This window comes from Ostrinia furnacalis, unplaced genomic scaffold (assembly GCF_004193835.3).
Source record: "Ostrinia furnacalis isolate ACB-3 unplaced genomic scaffold, ASM419383v2 OfSCF2414, whole genome shotgun sequence".
NCBI lineage: Eukaryota > Metazoa > Arthropoda > Insecta > Lepidoptera > Crambidae > Ostrinia > Ostrinia furnacalis.
The window spans coordinates 237,809-258,305 of NW_021132653.1; the positions used below are offsets into that span (position 1 = coordinate 237,809).

Below are 20,497 nucleotides of genomic sequence, written 5' to 3' on the forward strand. Positions count from 1 at the left end.
ATCTGATGCTATGTTAACATCTGGTGCAAATGCTTTCAAAATGACAACTAAAATCAAGTTTGAACGCTCATGTGAATTTTCATTTCAAAATTTTCTTATTTGTACTAAGATAAAACAGTTTCACTTAAAAAGTGACAGATAAAACTTTATCTCTCTTTCTAAATCACTTAATTCTTTGATATGCACGTGTTCAAAGGTACTTGTTAAAGATCCATCAAACATAATCTACCCAGACGAAGCAGTGGGCAGAGTAAACAGAGTAAATTCCTTTATGTCGTAATGACTTTTAATCTTTTAATCTCTCAGTATTTTGTTCCAGTACACAATAAATATTTACTTTCAGCTTCACAATACATTTTTTTCCGAAGAAAAAATAAATATCTCCAAAGGAGAAGCGGTGTTTTAAGATCCGTGCCCACTCACACTATATCAAAGCCTTTTGAATACGCGAAAAGAAATTTAATCTCATTAAAGATAAGAGCTTTTCTCAAAGTAAACACTGTTATTAGGTTTTCGTTGCTTAGCCTTAGAAGTTTGTATTTCATCTTCTAAGCTAAGACGTTCTGCGCAGTTCTATTTTGGTCATAAGAACATTGTAATGTAGTGAATTCAGAGAGCATTTTCATCGTTTCTTTGCATTTTTTACTCACTCATAGGTACTCTCCCGATAAAAAACTGGGGCACTTGAAAAGTTAAGTACCTACCTAAAATGTCTTTTATGAAAGACAATAGAGCTTACGGTTACATCTTCTACTTTGTAAAAGATGGTATTTATTAGTAACTATTATTTTTTGTGACTTGACTCGACTTTATTAATGACCTGGAATTCTAAATGTGATGCTAAAATAATCTTTTTTTTTCTATTTTCAGATCACGAAGATCGTCTGGAGCAGCTACAGCTGTCACACCCCAACCAAAGAATTTAAATCCAGGAGGTAAGTGTTAAAATGCGCACAATTTTGGATAATGCCGAATATAACCCAAGATCTTAACCTGACACGCTGTAATGAACAGCTTCTGCTGCTTTTCCTGATGATACTTTAGGTCAAATTAAGATTGAGTTCCGCATATACGTTAATATACTTTTCAGTAAACCTAACTTAACCCTTAATCGGGTTAAGATATCGGGTCAAATTCGGGATAACCCACTATTTTCGTTTCTTTACATTTTATATCACAATTATTAGATACCTAAATCAATAGTTACTTACGTACCCTCTTCTCCTTCTCCTGTGTAGCCAGGATCTAAAGCATTATCGCCAGTAAAATCCGACCAGAAGGTTAAATCTCAGGGGAAAGTTAAGCTCCGCAACAGAATTAATCGGAAAAAATGAGAGGATTTCGAAGGCAACACTTAGTCGAGTTCCAAAAGGAATTTTTTTTCCTTAATTATTTGACAAAGTTCTGATTAATGGATATCTATTCAATCACTTATCACAATAATGTCATGTAGTAATCGTAAAACAAATGTACTATTTAAAAATATCTTAATCGACGTAATATTATATTATTGATGGGGTCTCTTTATGCTTTAGCTTCGGGATTTTGGTTTAATGCGACCTTTATATTATGCTCTTTATTTACTTAAATTACCCATCAAGTATCATTTTATTGGGATAACATAAAATCGCCCCACTCAACATCACTCTTTTCCTGTTTTCGTTAAATAAAACTTTATCGCGATTTGGAGTACCTACTTTAGATAGCCCAGAGATAATTATGAAGGTAGACATATTATGTGGGCATTGTTTACAATTTTATCCGGCCTGATTATCTTGCTACGATATTATGTTGTTTCGGAGAACCGATCTGTCTCAATGGTGTACACATGTGTGTATGCGTCTCGCCGTTTGCTACAGACTCATAAGGAAAAGATATCCAATATATTCTCACGAATACAGTAAACAATATCTAATCCAATTTTGGTGATTGGAATTTTGTGCGAACATAATGATGCGTACACGAGCAGCGTTCGTTTGAAATTAATATCGTTGCCTAATTCCTTATACGGATCTGTTTTGTGACTGCTGATAAAATCCCTAATAGATGCTTATCTGTCAGATAAACTGCAAATGGTTTCGCAGATCTCAGATAGGTAGTAGCAGATATAATCACCCGTGCGGTGTTTTATTCTTAATAGGTACAAATTTTAATAACGGTCAGATAACTATCTGAAACTTTATCAGGAACCAGTAAAAATGGGAGAAAAGTCCAGTTTCTTTAATTTCTTTGATATGAAACAAACGCCGTCTTGCAATAAATTATACAACTATGTATAGACAAAAGATTCTGAAACGTCAAGTGGTATAAATTGAAACTAACCCAGTGTTGATAGTAGCGCCCTTCTGCAAAATTTAATTTAAGAGACACTTCAGTGTTGTCCAACTATACGTGAATACCATTACATTTTTTGTCTCCGATAGGTACTTCGTCATATGTAAATGTAGTATTGTTTATTTATTTATACGAAATATCCATGCAAATCGCTTTTGTTTTGAGAGTGCCCTTGTTGTATTGATCGGGGCGTCATTTCCTGGCCCACGCGCCCGGTCTCTAGTCAAGCATCCTTCCAGGAGTCCTTGAAACGGGCTAAAGTGAACGCCTTATAATGACCGTGGAGACAGGGGATATGGTTCCGTGATTGGGGACTTCCAAATTTGAAATCAATAATGACAACTTGGCAAATTACGTGTTTACCAAAAAACGGACATTCTGCGAAATTTTTGCTCTTTGATAATTTTTTGTTAATTACATTTTTATCTTTACCTTTTGCAGGAATATTTAGTACTTGACTTGCTTATGACTTTCATTATGCTTCAATATGAGCAAAAAACAAGTGACGTTTTTTATACATATAAAACCGAATTACCGCTGTTCCAAGATTAAATTAAACCACAAACGTTTGAATTAAAAGGACCCATTTCAACCATGATTAGAATGTAGCGCGAATAAAACGAATTTAATGAAAAAAAAAACTTAATCTGCCTCCGCAACATAATAAAGCAGATTCGATCTGATAAGGCCCCTAATCCTTACCGATTGGATTGTTCGCAGCCTTTAATTTGGATAGCAATGTCGGGGGACACGCTCGTTAATCCTATTCCGATAATAATGAAATAGGGAAAGGAATTCTTATTTACCACCAGAACCTACAGCCAACACATAAAACTACCAAAAACAACATTTCCTCAATTGATATCTATGTACATGTCCTGAATAAATAAAATTCCCATTGGAAAGTCATTTTGCGGTAAACGCATTTGCAGTGGCCGATTTCTGGTGATAATTGACCGCACTGTAAAATCCACAATTCAAAAGTAATGTTTTCCTCGACGGTAAAATTTTCATTCATTCGAATTACGCATCCGAATAAATACGACGAAATCGGATTTTCTCGTCAACAAATTAGATTATCAGTGTGACAGAGTTATATTGGAACGATAACGGTGGTTTTGGCGCGCTTTTTTTATAAACAAGTTATTTTTCCTGTGACCAATTTACAGTAATTTCGATTTATTCTTCGTAAACCGCAGATTTCGATGTGAGAGAGATGATAACGTAATCACTTGCCACTAAATATTCACCAATAAACTTATGTTTACGAAAATAAATGTACTTCATCTTCAAAGGAAAGCAGCCAAGCGTCCAATAATAAAGTAATATTCAATAATGTCTTCCTGCTCCGACGACTCTCCATTATTTTTCAGGCAACCACTGAAAATCAGCGCCATGTTGGTTTTTATACACCCCATGTCACATAGTGGAATTCAAAGTTAGAGCACAAAACTCTGTCTTTTGTGAAATAACCGTTGTGCCGGTTCATGATAAAGTTTCAAACAGTTACATAACACAGTCATATAACGCTCTAACAAATACATATTGGTGGTCATAACGGTGATTTTATATACAGAAATCTCTTTAAGAGACCTGTGAGGCATCAAAAGTTTTTTGAAAGGCACTAAATTCTTAGCAGCCCATGGGACTAAGCGTTTTATTTTAATTTTACACATAGTACCTACTTCTGTTTCTGTCTCAAACAAATATTTACATTATACAGTCGAGCATTAAAAAACAAAATATACGAGTACATACATACTTAAGTATGTAAATAAATAAGTATAATGAACTCAGATAACTTAATGCACTGCTGCTTTCATGAACTACAAAAATAAAGTTTTAACAAATATGCTAAAGAAACCTAAAACAATTCAATCAAGTTTTTATAAGGTTAGCTTGAACTTGATTTATTAAGAGTTCAATGACACTCGTTTTGCGATCTACCCACCTATACATATTTCAGTACAAAAGATGAAAAAACTTGATAGCGTGGGTGAAACGATATGCTTATCTAGTTAAATAGTCCGTCATTAATAAAATCTCTTTAAGAGATGGTAACTGTAAGATTAGAAGTTATCACATAAGACACAGTAATATTGGCTTACTATAGTGTGTAGATAGGCAAATTACATAACTCATCAGTTAGGTATAACATAAAGTTACTGACTTTAATATCTGAGCTCACTTCATATAATACTTGCTACTCCCAACAGAAGCCCACAAAATCTGTTGACAGTTTCTTAGGCTGAGTTGTACCACCTAATTTGAACCGTAATTATAACGATAACCCATGTCTTTTTGTATGAAGTTTGACAGTTTTTTAACGTTTGTTATAGTTAAAGTAAGATGTTGCAACACAGCCTTAGGCCCAGTTTTTTGATTCGTAGTTAAAATAACCAATTGTCAAATTTGACAGATGTCAAATGACAAGTTAAATATCAGAAAAACGTGTTTTTCGAACAATGGTTAGCTTGACTTTTAGTACATTTTTAACTACATATTTGTTTACATTTTGTTAATATTTAACCATTAGTTATTTTAACTATGAATTAAAAAACTGGGCCTTAGTCTGATAGGAAAGCAAATAGTCATAGTCATAGTCATATATGTTTAAGAAATAGAAATAGAGATAAGTGAGTACCCTAATTTTTTTTCAAAGGTTTTGTGTATAATAATAGCCTTACGAAACTAGGACTTGTCCCTGGATTTTTCTTAGCAAATAACTGTCGACGTGGTTTCCTATTATTATAAGGATTGATTTGTTTGATTTTGTTCAAGAATCATCGGAAAATCTGGTGGATCGTGATGAGCCAATTGTCACAATCACGATTTCCATCTTGTATTTGGTTTTAACAGCGACACGCAAACTATAGTTCAGTGTTCTGTTTAGTATACTTAGCTAGCTGTGTCGTGTTTTGTGCCTTGTTCGATGTAGTATGTATTGATAAATTGGAACAACGACTTATTTGTTCCATTGAGTGATTTAGACGAACATAAAAAATGAAGATTAAGTTTTAGTGCTGTGGTGCTCTTTATGCTTACAGTATAAGCTGTAAAACCATGTACAAGTGTATAAAAAGTCGTCATTTCACTGAGTTATTTTCTGTGCTACAGTGTTCAAGGAAAATTGTATATCCGGGATCAAAGTTATTTCCTCGGCGAAGTATAAATCTTAACCGATAGATCTTCTTAACAATTGTGTCAAAAACACGCCGTTACCCCGGGACATCGTGTATTTTCAAAGGAATGATCGATAGGTTTTCGTCGTGTTCGAAAACAGGTAACCTTTAAAACTTTATAATTTGAAATATAAGGACTATCCAAAAATTATATTAAATTTTATTCATAACAGAGTAATTTAACTTGACTTTGTAAATCTTTTACCGCGTTAATTACAATCATTACAAAATTGTAATTAAAAGCCAGCCTACCAATTTTAAAAGCGTTTGCATGTTGTAATTAATTTCGTCTCAAAACAAAGCTGGGGGCAGGCTGCTGAAAAAATCGGAATGAGTAAACGTGTGTCATTTAGAGCGTGACATGTTCTGTCGGCTGCGAAAAAATGTAGAGATTTGGTACGTAAATCATCGTGATAAGGTCTAATGCTGAATGCATGGCTGGGAACGCGACGGGTACTAATGAGAGACGGGCCCCGGCCTGGATTCAGGACGCTACACGCTCTTCCAGGGAAACGCTGAAACTAGGCCAGCGGGGAAACGACACAAACATGCGGTTGGAACGCAGCGTTTAGACGTTCTATTGAGCAACTTGTATGATCAGTGCTAAAGAAAAGTTTATCTGTCGATATAAGGGGTAGGACGATAGGTATGTATTTTGGACTTTGACATGTTTTCTATAAGTAAATTCATTTAGCGAATTATAAACACGCGATGACCCATACCATCAGCGATACTATGTATTATTAATCCAGTAATTAACATTAATGATATAAATTATAAACTTTGCTGATTTCTGTCCTATTTTTTGTGTGATTATTTGTCTGTATATCAAAATTGTTTGTTTCCCTAATATAAATAAATAAATAATGAAATTCATGATGAAACATCTCTACATTTACATGATAACATTTTTAACGTTTTTGATTTTTTTACAATATTCCAAAACGTAAATCTGTGTACAACAAATCATGTAGACAATGTTGATATGCCTAATTTGTTTTAATTGTAAGTGCTAACTAGTTTAGACTGTTCTAAATAGTTTAGCCCAAGGCCGAAACCATGATCTACATTTCAGCAAAAATAATCTGATATTTTTTGTGATTTATTCCTGTTCTCGTTTCTTTACGATTTGAGCACCCGTTATCTGAAGCAATAATATCTGATAGCATGATATCTGTGTAATATTTTTACCTTAATACGGTATATTTTGCTATACAAATCAAATATAAGAAGTCTTTTTTGTCCCTTTTCGTTTTATGTATTCTCCTAGGTTTACCTATACATAAATAAAAAGCCTATCTCTTATCTGTACTCAATGCTAGGTACGTACCTACTGCTCAATAAATCTCTACCTCTATTTAGTTAGAGAATGCTGACATCCGTTTTGATCATATTGAAATCTAGAGCAGGAATAGAGACGGCATCTCAAAGTTGAAATACAAGACAAACACAAACACGCTGCGCCAACATTTCCTTCGATACGGAAATCAAATATGCAAGTTTCCCCGACAAACGTTTGCAAACTCGAGACCAATCTCAATTTGTTGACTGAGCCTTGCTATTTTTAAAACGGCACCATTCATTTACACTTTAATCCATTCAATTCATCCATAAAAACAGACGTCATATTCAGCAATTGAGATAAAAGACAGCCGTCTTAAATTAGAATTAAGGATAATCCGTAAATAGATATAGTGGAATGGAATATCTGCAGAGACAGTGTAAACGGATTAGTCATGCCTTTTAGAGAGAGATGAAGCTCTATCATAACGATAGTTCAACATTCTATCTCTTTCGTTGGGGTATTATCAGACTAACCATTCAGTGATCTAGAATACCGCCAGACAAAGCTATCTGTATTTACTCTGCAGGGGTCAGAGACGTGTCAACTAGCGATCTATCTGGAAAACACCGCCGATTGACGCACAAAATCATGAGGAGACCCCGTGCTAAATATAAATAACAATGTTAATGCCGTGAACGGGTCACGGTATCATCAGCCTTTAAGTATGATAACGTGATAGACTGACACGAGTAATTATTGCAGCGTGAGAAAAACAAATCTTTTAATACGGATTTATCAATGCAATAAACATGTATAGAGATACAATCTGTGTTATTTACTATAGATATTATAACTATACATTGTGATATTGTTTGAGGGTTTAAGCCACATCTTTATTGGGTCGATACCGGTACGCCATTGTGGTACTTAAGGATGGCCTATTTGATATACTTTCGTATAGCGGCTTTGCTTCGCTTTGGCGCCGTATTCAGGAGCCAATCATTTGATTAGATACCATATCGACCCAATCAAGGAGTAACCTTTGTTATTTATTTACTTTTATGGGAACAGCCACCTGTAAAAAATATCGACAAAAAGGAGGGGAGTCCTAGCTAATAATGTAATTATAGATTTGGCCTCCTTTTTCTACGTTATACATTTATACAATCCTGTTCCCACTTTATGAATTATTTTCATGAGAAATCATTCTGACCACTTGTAAAATTATTTGATTTCCTCTTGAGTATTGAGTACCTATCTTCCTTTTGGCCTTCGTTCGTTCGATGTTACATATTACATAAGGAGGTGTTGAATTTAGGGCGTGTAATATCGGAAGGTTTTCAATTCCGATATTGGATTCCGATATTAGATCTCAATATCGGAATTCCGATATTAATATCGGAATTGAGTTCATGTGCTATAAAATTAATATTTGGTTATATTCGTAAGAATTCTGGATTGTTTACAATAAAATAATGATTTTAATCAAAATCTTTAATTTGGTACAAAACAGCACTTCATAAAATTTAAGTATTTTAAAAATCCATTGCATTTGGTTTTTTATGTGACAAGAGGCAAACGAGCAGACGGATCACCTGATAATGAATGGTAACTGATAATGAGCCTATATGGACTAGCAAATAATTAAAGTGTTTTTGTAAAACCACAGGTATCAAACAAACTTTTACTCCTTCATTATATTACCCTGTTTTATATTGGCGGAACGTATTTTAGAGTCATTCAAATCACGTGTTACAAAAATTGTAGAGAGTGGTAAAAAACTTGAATATGCTTGTAATTTGTTCCTTTTTGATTATCGACGTACAACTCACAAAACCACGAGCCATCATCATCATCATGTCAGCCATAGGACGTCCACTGCTGAACACAGGCTCCGATGCTGATTTTTACAATAGCCGGTTGGTGGCGGCCTGCATCCAGCGCCTTCCTGCTACCTTTATGAGGTCGTCGGTCCACCTTGTGGTTATGAGTCCTACGCTGCGCTTTCCGGTACGTGGCCTCCACTTCTGAACCTTGCTGCCTCATCGTCCGTCTGTTTTGCGTACTAAGGCAGAACCGTTGGAAGACCTTATCACAATGCTCGAAGACCTTTATCGAGTTTCCCAACAGGTAGGCCTTCGGATGAATATGGAAAAAACGAAGCTATGTCTATCTCGGACAAACGATCAGCTAGGTAGTTAGATGCAATTTCGAGAAAGAGGTAAATCGTTGAATATGAAGACGAAAGTCTTCAATTAGTGTGTGTTACCAGTGATGGTATACGGCTCGAAAACGTGGCCTTTGAATATAGGGCACAACGTGCTATGGAGAGGGATAAGCTTGGTGTTTCTTTACGACTTCTAATCAGAAATGAGGAGCTCCTTAAACTAACTAAGGTCGCTGACATAGCCCGACGGATTAGCAAGCTGAAGTGGCAAATGGCAATAGGCAGGGCACATAGTACGCAGAACTGACGGTCCATAGTCCAGTAAAATTAATGTTTGAAAGAAAGTTGAGATGTCGTTCTTTGTTGACCAAGTACCTATGGCAAATACTAAAATTGATTTAGAACAAGTTAAATTAACCATAAATAGTAAAGATATTAAAATATTTGCAGTGGAACAAAAAGTGATGGTGAGAGACATGATAAAATCATTGGTCTTTGCCAATCATGTACTTTGGGCTTTGTGGCAGGTTGTGGAATCAAATATGCAAGTTTCCCCGACAAACGTTTGCAAACTCGAGACCAATCTCAATTTGTTGACTGAACCTTGCTATTTTTAAAACGGCACCATTCATTTACACTTTAATCCATTCAATTCGACCATAAAAACAGACGTCATATTCAGCAATTGAGATAAAAGACAGCCGTCTTAAATTAGAATTAAGGATAATCCGTAAATAGATATAGTGGAATGGAATATCTGCAGAGACAGTGTAAACGGATTAGTCATGCCATTTAGAGAGAGATGAAGCTCTATCAAAACGATAGTTCAACATTCTATCTCTTTCGTTGGGGTATTATCAGACTAACCATTCAGTGATCTAGAATACCGCCAGACAAAGCTATCTGTATTTACTCTGCAGGGGTCAGAGACGTGTCAACTAGCGATCTATCTGGAAAACACCGCCGATTGACGCACAAAATCATGAGGAGACCCCGTGCTAAATATAAATAACAATGTTAATGCCGTGAACGGGTCACGGTATCATCAGCCTTTAAGTATGATAACGTGATAGACTGACACGAGTAATTATTGCAGCGTGAGAAAAACAAATCTTTTAATACGGATTTATCAATGCAATAAACATGTATAGAGATACAATCTGTGTTATTTACTATAGATATTATAACTATACTTTGTGATATTGTTTAAGGGTTTAAGCCACATCTTTATTGGGTCGATAACGGTACGCCATTGTGGTACTTAAGGATGGCCTATTTGATATACTTTCGTATAGCGGCTTTGCTTCGCTTTGGCGCCGTATTCAGGAGCCAATCATTTGATTAGATACCATATCGACCCAATCAAGGAGTAACCTTTGTTATTTATTTACTTTTATGGGAACAGCCACCTGTAAAAAATATCGACAAAAAGGAGGGGAGTCCTAGCTAATAATGTAATTATAGATTTGGCCTCCTTTTTCTACGTTATACATTTATACAATCCTGTTCCTACTTTATGAATTATTTTCGTGAGAAATCATTCTGACCACTTGTAAAATTATTTGATTTCCTCTTGAGTATTGAGTAACTATCTTCCTTTTGGCCTTCATTCGTTCGATGTTACATACTACATAAGGAGGTGTTGAATTCCTTGGCAATGTCCAAAGTTGATTCAGTGATGTGATTTCTGAACGTCACTGTAATATTTACTAATGACATAAGAAGGGCGCTACATAAACGTTATGCTTGTGAGAAAAGAAACAAAGAAAAGTGTTAAGAAAAATGCTACTAGTATATTGTGAGAACAAATAAAAGTTATGCTAGTAGTAGCACGTAGTAGAATCTATGTACTAGATCAAATTAATTCGTAATATCACAAAACAGATTACACATGATTACGACATACATACGTAACGTAATGTCAGTATCTGCGACTCGTATTGATCCACGCGCAACTCTCACAACTTTTGTTAACTACTCGTGTAGCAGGAGTAGTATTAGTTAGATATTACCATAATCACAGTTTGATATCAACTGTGCCGGTCGGAGCTTGGAGTTACGATAGTTTCAATAACTTCCCGAGCGCACACGTGGATAATTCACCGGACTAGCCGCAATTACTAGTTAACTAAGCTGAGTTGCACCACCTTACTTGAACACTATAACAATAAGCGGTGATTGTTGTATGGAATTTGACAGACTTTTGACGTTTGCTATAGTTAAAGCAAGATGGTGAAACCCAGCCTTAGATGTCTTCTATCAACGCACAGTCAGCTAAGATTGTTATTTGTTATCCTAAATTTGGAAAGTGGGCTATTTTGTAACTTCAATGTAAAGGAGAAGGTAATGGGACTCTTTGGAGGGCGGAAAAATCCCTTGATAAAAACTAAATGCCTGGATTATATAATGTATTCCATCCAATTATCGACAAAACATAAACAGCGGTCGGTGTCCGCATTTTTGATTCTGAGATTATAATATCTGAACCTATTTATCTTAAGATGTCAGATAAGATAAATAATAGATCCAGATATTTTACACGAAATATACCCACGAAAACCGGTATCTGTACCAAATGCACAGAGAACGATTGCAATATTTTAAAAAATATTAAAAGTTTTTATATAGTTTTAATCGGTTTAACACTAACTATTATACTTTGTTGCAGACGAAGCCTACATGAAGCTGGCCCTAGAGACAGTGGAGGAGCTGGATTGGTGCCTGGATCAGCTGGAGACCATACAAACACACCGCTCGGTCTCCGATATGGCTTCGCTCAAGGTGAGTCCTATTCCACTTCCCACAATGTAAGGATTCGCCGCAAGACTGAACAATTTATTTCAAAGCAGTACTTACCTAACGTAACTTTACGCTGAGCTACATTTCTAAAATTGTATGTTACTTCTTAATTATGTCGATGAACCAAACGAACGCGCGCCGTCTCTTGTTATGCATTCCAACATTTTAACGTCTGTCTGCTCGAGTCATAAAAACCGTAGTACAAACTTGTATTTCGTACACATTTACATGTAAACGGAACGTACGGAAACTTGTATTTGTTCCATCGTTAATTTCGTCTCGACAAAAAAAGTTCAAAATACACAGGTGCCAAAGTGTTTTTTGTGTTTCTATATTTACTTTTTCGGTAACCAACAAACAATTTTAGGAGACTATTATTAGTACATCAGTCTCTGCAGTTGGGTTGTTCAATTACAGACTTTGGTAATTTAGCTGTGGGCATGTAGTAGTAGAGTGTTGATTGACCTTTGATCATTATTATAATCTACAATATCTTTGATAGTGATCTTCGTTGCCATGTTGCTGAAACTTGAAATGTTGATAAGATGTCAGAACTCGAATCAGAACGAACGGCACTGATCGATGGCTTTTTACTATAGATACATCACCATCACGATCGCGAAATAACATTAGATGTTACAATCGATAAAAACAAACCACCTGTGAAAAAGTTCCGTTTCATATCTTTTTACGGTGTAAACAAATACTCACTAGCAATGAGTAATGCCCACGTATCTACGAGTATCTATGTGTATCTATCACTACAAATATTTGCATAAAGACCGAAAACACGGTGAAACTATTTTGGGTACAATGAAATTTTAATGACAGCTTAAAATATATTTTGCATAAAAATCGAAAATAGTCGGTAAACATTATGCAAATTCAACGTTGAAATGTTTGTGACAACATAATGCTCACCCATTTTACTTTATTTTCTATTAAACGCAAAACTTACACTTAAAACAGTCCATTAACATTTTCCAATACGTAGATGTCAGAATCTCTTAAAAAAAACTATAAGTCTTCTCCATTTTGCGATCGATTCTCCAAGCGGCATTTTAGGAATTCCATTGCCGTTAATATTATAGGTACATAATATCAAAAGTTACATTAATGTTGGTAGCTAATGTTGTAAATTGATCAACATGTTTATTTCATAATCCGATTACTAGAGGTACATAACAATGATTGTATCGAGTTTTGAACACGCAAAATACGAATGATACTTTATTTACTTTTATCTCATAAAAATCTGAGGGTTGTTGGGCGAGATACTTCGGACTTACTTTGTTCGTACTTGATATTATTATAGTACACTTATTATAATTTCGGCAATAAATAATTCAACAACTCACGATGATTGCATGAATAATTCCGGTCGGTTTTGGCTTGAGCGTCGTATCATTGAATTTCGGACGCGTACCTACTAGGTACTTATTACAGCTTGATATTCTTTCAGCTGAAAAAAGTATCTACATCTTATTCTAGCTTTTTCTAACTAGTGTGACTCGTATTTCAGTCTATCACAGAGAGTTTTTCAAGCAAGTAAAGCACAAAACTATAAATATGAGTCTCCATGTCCCTAACGTAAGAGTTATGCCCGTTTTCACCATCAATCCCTAATTTTTAAGTGATCCCTATGGTAACAAATAACATGAATTTTGTTTGCAAAGGGGTCACTTAAAAATTAGGGATTGATGGTGAACACGGGCATTAATCTCCCATTTAATACTTTTCAGTTTTTTGCTACAAAAAACTCAGTCCTACTTCAAGGTGCAATCAATCTCTGTTTAACAAACAGTCAGGCGTACTTTCGCTTTATTATTCGTATACCCGCGGATGTACGTTAGCTTCGCCGCGTCCTCGATTGAGTACGTCAATGCTCAAAGCAGCTTTATGAAGGAAAAGTTTTAATGATTTCTGAAATAAGACAGCTTTACTACCTGTATTTTATATGTTTTCTCTTTAATAGACTCTCGGGAACTTCCATCCGATTCCTGTTTAGGGTACCGTTTGAGGATGTAGGTAATCAACCTGACAACATTGAAGGTTAATGTTCCTAAATAAAGCGCACTTTTCTCTTCCCTCTTTCACTTTGCCGTTTACTTTCAAAGCTTTGTAAAGGATTCGGATCTAATTTCACTTAGTTGCAAAGTGCTGCTACTTTTAATTACTTTGTCTTGGTTCAACAAAGGATAACTAACGTTTTCTTGCGAGTTTTGTTCTTATTTCAGAACTTCTCAGTTCTAACCTATTTCTCACATACATTTACTAATGACATTTCCATTAGTTTTTGTAGCAGTAGCAAAAAAGGAACTTCCTTAGACGAAAGTTAATGCTTTCTCCACTCAGTGTTAGTTCCATCAGATTTTTTCAAGTAAAATTTGGAGAGTTTCCTCCAACTTCAACATATTTCACGTTGTAAAAGAAGACGATAACTACTCGTATGTCTTTGTTACACACAAAGCACTTTTAAAGAATTAAACTCTTAATATAATGAAAAATGGAAGGTGATCTAAGATTTCGTATAATTGTCGGCAAATTCATTTTCACCTAACTAAATCGATACACATGACGTCGGCGTGACGCAGTGCCTTGAAGCGTTTCGTAGTAAAGTAACGTTACTTCACAACAACGCTTTCAACATCGCTGCCGATGAGCTATTTTTGTATCCAATGCCGCTGATAGGCAAGATAACCGATATTAAATATCTATTGGCATTGACTGTAGTTTCAAATGAACCGAAATTTTCCGCTGAGATGACAAAAGCTAAGGTTGTACAGATACTGCTTCTATTATGCCCTAAATATGCCGCATCTCCTCATCACCGCTCAATATCTTCGAGGAAGTACATAAGTGCCCCGTATTGTACAAAGGGCTTCAATTTAATTTAATGTGTTAAGTATGAACCATTAATGTTAATGGATCATTGACTATGTGGGCCACACTCAGTGATGTGCTACGTCAAGCGCGATTCATATATCGTCATTAACAGGAATGAGGTCGCGTAGCTCATTTAAAAAGACACATCAAATGAAAAGGCTGGCCCTTGGAAACGTCAGAGGCATAGGCCATAGGCACCATGTGTGCGTGACACCTCGTCGTTAACACTGAAGGGCAACTCCGAATGACGTAAAACCGACCGGGGAAAATATCCGATAGCTATATAGGAAAACGTATTAATAATTCAATGCTGTTTCTATTTTTGTTGGCACTCCTTGGCAACCTGCAAAGTTCATCCATATAAAGGTCTTCGATTACGTCAGCCAGCTAGCTCAAGTTTTTCTCTTCTCAATGATATTCGAGTGATGCGCAGGTACTCGTATATTTTAATAAAATGATGGCTGAAGTATTTACACACTTGACATTGCCTTGTGAAAATGTAAATCTACTCAACAAGGAGATCATGAAGGCACTTTACTGAAAATAAGTTTGTGTTGTGAGAAGTCACGTAGGTCTCGTAGGTGTTTATGTTGTCGAGGATATTAATTATTTAATATGGTTATGTAAGTTTTATCGTTGAAGTAATAAATAATACGAGTAGATTTGACGACATGTCTTATTACTTATTACTTGAAAAACTAATTACCTTCTTCCTGAGCTATGGATGTTATGGTCAGAGCAGTCGACCTGCCAGTGAAAAGTCATAGGTTCAAATCCCACTTGAGACAGTGGATATTTTAAAGTAAAAATTATGAAGTGTGATTTTTGTGTTTACAATAATTACCGTTTGATAACATTGTTTGACAATGACTCTACTAAAATTGTTATGATGTTAATTTACATACTAGAGAATTTATGATCATTTCCTAGTATTCCTTTGTTTATTTTAACGAAGCTACGTTTAACAACATTATTTATGAGTTAATTTTCTCTGACACTTGTCTATCGGTAATAAATTTAAACCGGCCTAATAAAACTCTTTGTGATCAAACATAAAAGGCGAGACGAGTTGAACAAACTTTGCCCCAACAGATTCTTTGATATCTCTTCTTAAATATTACTAATCTCTTGAATACTTCATCAAAATAAGATTTTTTTAATAATAACTGACATAGCTCGCAGAATTGCTAAAATGAAGTGGCAGTGGGCGGGGCACATAGCTCGTAGAGACGATGGCCGTTGGGGTAGGAAATTTCTCGAGTGGCGACCACGGGCTGGAAGACGTAGCGTGGGCAGGCCTCCTACTAGGTAGACCGACGATCTGGTAAAGGTCGCGAGAAGAGCCTGGATGAGGGCAGCGCAGGACCGTTCATTATGGAAAACCTTGGGGGAGGCCTTTGTCCAGTAGTGGACGTTATTTGGCTGAAACGAACGAAATACTAAAATATTTAATCAATTAAACTGGAAAATACAACATTACGTCAGAAGATAATAATATACACTAAAATATACTCTAATAGTCTGTAAAAATTAAACCCACTTATGTTTCTAACTCAAAACTAGAAGACCCAAATTTTTCTTTTCAGCACGTGCCATGAACATTTTGAGCTATCGATCAAATCTTCTTCGTTAGTATGGTGTATTGTATAATACCTAAACGTTTACATCATCATGACTCCATCGTCGTTTGCTTTCGCAGAAATGATGGTTCGAGTGAATCGCGATCCATGTTGATTTATGATATGATGATAACCCCTTTCGAGATGATACGTGGTTTGAGATGAGTCACGAACAAATAACTTTCTGTCTCAACATTTCTTCAGAATATTATGTAGTCGGTACAGTATTAGTCTTAATTAATTTTACACACTAACACACATAAAATATAAATAAAACCGATAAAATCTCTAGTGGGAAATATATGCCCTCAATATGTTTTCTCTAGTGCGAACGCCGCGACGCCCAATCATACCGCCCATTTCCGCTTCGAAGCTTTGAAAGCTCGGCTCAGCCACCCGGCCTGTATATTGTGACATACGCCGGACTAAGTATTATGAAATCTTATTACATTTTCGCTACGGAAACCTTTCTAAGTGGAAGAATAAGCTTGGCAAAAATAACTAGAAAAACGTTTCTTAAAGAATAAATAAACCTTCGTGAAATGTAAATGAGAAATTGATTTGTAGTTAACGCATTTGAGATATACGCTCCTCTGCATGCCGCCCCAAAACAAACAAATAAATAAAGCTGAATAAAATCAATGTCAATAGAACCCAATTTGCATTATAGCGTGCTTAGTATACATTCGATTCCTTTCAAACGTGTAGTTGAAAACATAAAGCTGTTAACTACTTTAAACCGATTTGATTTTTTTATTTGCGTCGTGGGCAGGGGCGAGCGTTGTTGACGGCGCTCGCACGCATACCCGTACGCGGTCACGTAGGCACTCGATACGGGGGTTAATCGACGTGATAGTCTGCACTAGATACAATGCCACCAAAACAAAACAATCTCCCATTTCAACAATATTCTCGTAATATAATATAATAAGCGACAAAAGCCGAATAGGCCGAGGTCAGAGAAACGCCGGTTCGTACCCCGCCGCCGTTGGACTATTGTGGTGAACCCAAGCATATTTAGCTTAGTACGAGGGATTCTTTAAAACAAAACATTCTAGGCAACAAATATATTCTTCATATTAAGGACAGCCATTGCTCCGTTCCAAAACTGAAGTACGACTGTATTTGATCCAGATCGCAGACCTCTTTTTCATGCCAGCTGAAAAGTAAAACAAGGTTAACAGTGTTATGTTTTATGAGACGTATTATATGGTAAAGATACTCGTACTATTTACCGTTAAATTTATGTACGTGTTCTGAAGAAAACGTTTATTTATAAATTTTAAATAGATTTCTTTTGAAAGTAACAATGAAAGATTTTTAAAGAAACATGATTCATCTTTTACTTCTTACAAATTGAGCTCAGCATCAATATTTAATTTGTAGTACTTAGCCGTGATTTAAAACAATGCATCTCAAATGCGCGCGTCATTAGGCACAAAAGTCTTTAGCAAGCGTAATATTACTTACGCTTTCCCACAACTTGATGTTTATTTCCCAACCGCTATCAGGAAAATAAGAACAGATGAATTCCTTGGAAGTCACTTTTTTATTCCCCCGTACTCACGCTTCACGCTCGAGTAAATATGGCGTCTACGGAACCTAAGTGGAGGGCCCGGGGCTGATTATTAGTCCTGGTTTTATATTTTTTCACGGCTTATTGGAATACGAAATTGGATATTTCACCTCAGTATACGTTTCTCGTTTTATTGGAGCGATCGAATAAAAGCGTGTAAAATGTGCGGCTAAAAACCAATGTGTAAAGATAATATTTTATATTATTTGAAAAGGCTTCGTCTTATCTTTAACATGACTTATTGAGGTAACGTTGAGAGCCAAAATTGTTTTCACGGTCAAATCTATACGTACGATGATTAGGTTCGTACTCGTATGTATATGTACTTAGTTATTCAATCCTATGTTAGTGGATTCAATTCAGATAAGTACTTAGTGTAAGTTAACAATAACTTACAGGTAGGGCATTCAAGTGGAAATTAATCCTGTAGTGCTCGTGACTGTGCTGGTTTTAGAAATTGAGAATATATGATTGCATAACTTTTAGTATGACTGACACGTCAGGTTTCAGGTTGCAAACGGTGTATTGGCATCGATCAATGCGCAAATTGAACGCTCTCTATTGACAGTCGCCGCCCAGTTTAACCAAAGTCTGAGTTCACAACAACCCGGTCCAGCCATTATAAGATTGTTATTCTCTCAGAAGTCTTTACGATTTTAATGTCTCAACTACGTAGCTGTTACGATGCTGTCATAAAACATTAGTGTTTGTGTCGACATCAATATCTCGCAAATAAATCTGATGTAAACAAAGCAATGGAGATAGATATTTATGAGTATTCCAATAAAGTAGAATATTTACGTACAAAATATTTTATCAAAGCAAATTATGAGTGCCACTTTTGATGAATCAGTACTAAACGAACTAAAAGAAAAGACCGTTCATTTCTTTACTGATAGCTTTCATTCTGTTTTAGTGCTCTCGAGTATTTGCAATATTTTTCCATTCCTTCCATTAGTTCTGAGGAAACGAAGTTATAAGCTTCGCTATTAAAATAATAAAATTAGGGTTCTTTAGAATTAAGTAGATAAACTTCTTTCAATTGTTTTTTCACCATTTTCATTTTAATAAAGCAAAAAAATTAAAAGTGACCAATGTAACCGAGATCCTTGCATAAATTAGTTATGTATGTAAATAAACATTGTCATTATGCAATTAATATCAAAGAAAGCGAATAATCAACTTTAATTATGTTAATTTTATTGATAATAAATAATCAATATATAAAATACTTAATCCATAAACAAATCGAATCAACATAATTATCAACAAACGAATCCTGCCGATGGACGATTATTCCCCATCTCGCGATCGGATCTTGATGTCGCCACGATAAAATCTTCTAATTGACTGTAATCCAAGACAATTACGATAAATGTCTGTCAGCAGTACACTGAGACGGACTACAGATGTATGCCATCTATTGAGTAGAAACCTCCTTGAGTTGCATACAAAGCTCAAAACTCAAATTTCAGGACAGAATATTATAATCAGACAGATCGAGTCGAGTTTTGAGCGTTGCATTGTTTTATTTAATAGGTATGCACTTCAATGATAATAATTGTCGTTTAATTTTTCGATAAACATTATTTTCAGCCAGTAAAAATACGTTCTTACTTACTGAGTATCTCCTGATTTTAATGTTTCACGCACACTCGTCTCTACTCTCTCTGCCGTGAGTGTTACGCGACATGGGCGGACTGTGACATTCCCAAACAAATTGACAGCCGTAAATACGTTAGATTGCGTTGTATGTTACTCAGAACGGGATAGAAACCTGTCAAATAGTATGAAGATCAAAGTTAACGCCACAGTTACGCCGGAGTAGAAAAGAGTGTGTGTGAGTAACTTTAAACACTGGCTTACGACCGCCATATGGCATTCAAGTTGTAAAAATGCTTTAAAACATGCCAGAAGCCATAATCGAATTATAAAAAGATCAAAGTTGGCACAAAATAATTGGAGTGTGAAACGTAGTAAGCTCTACGTCTAAAACTAGTGGAAACTTCTTACTGAAGACCTGTCTGCACGATTGAGCATTATCCTTTGTGACGCCATAATTTGCGTCTTATCCTTAAAAGCATCATACATAAACCACTCACTGCGCGTTTTATCATTATTTAATGCAATAAAGTTCCTTGCCTACGTAAAACTGAATGAATGTTTCCATTATAAGCTTTTCCATTCTACTGCGTAGAGTTAAGGTCACATATGTGAGATATTTTTATTGTGATGCAATTAAAATCCTTGTTAAGATATATAGGTAAGTAATAATGTTGGAAACATGATTTATCAATTATTTACATTACCATCTTGCTCGCAGTGCGTCACAGTTAATAATTTTCTATTTACCTTTTGCAATATTAAAAAAACTGTCTTTGAAGGCAGATTACAAGATTATTAACCATAGTTTTCCAACCTTTATGTCATTTAAATGCAAATTACCTCACAATTTATTCATATCTATAGGTAATTTCAAATACGCACACTTAACTGCCGTATGTAAAATTTTATTGCATCTCATTTATACGAACACATCGTAATGGTACCTCGCAATAAACCTTTAGATTTTATAGCTTAGAATAACCGATATTTTGAAATGAAATACTGCTGTTTAGATATTTTAATATTTCTAATAATGTTCAATTT

The 20,497-nt window shown here is 35.4% G+C and overlaps 1 protein-coding gene across 13 annotated transcripts in view; it reads left to right on the forward strand.

Annotated features, from left to right (window-relative positions):
* LOC114355477 (cAMP-specific 3',5'-cyclic phosphodiesterase) overlaps positions 1–20,497 on the forward strand; it is a 217,717-nt gene that overhangs the window by 173,469 nt on the left and 23,751 nt on the right. For all 13 annotated transcript variants that reach the window (XM_028308333.1, XM_028308335.1, XM_028308337.1 and 10 more), the window contains 2 exons: positions 871–935; positions 11,637–11,749. In XM_028308333.1, the coding sequence (XP_028164134.1) occupies positions 871–935; positions 11,637–11,749 (178 nt within the window). The remainder of the gene's footprint in view (positions 1–870; positions 936–11,636; positions 11,750–20,497) is intronic.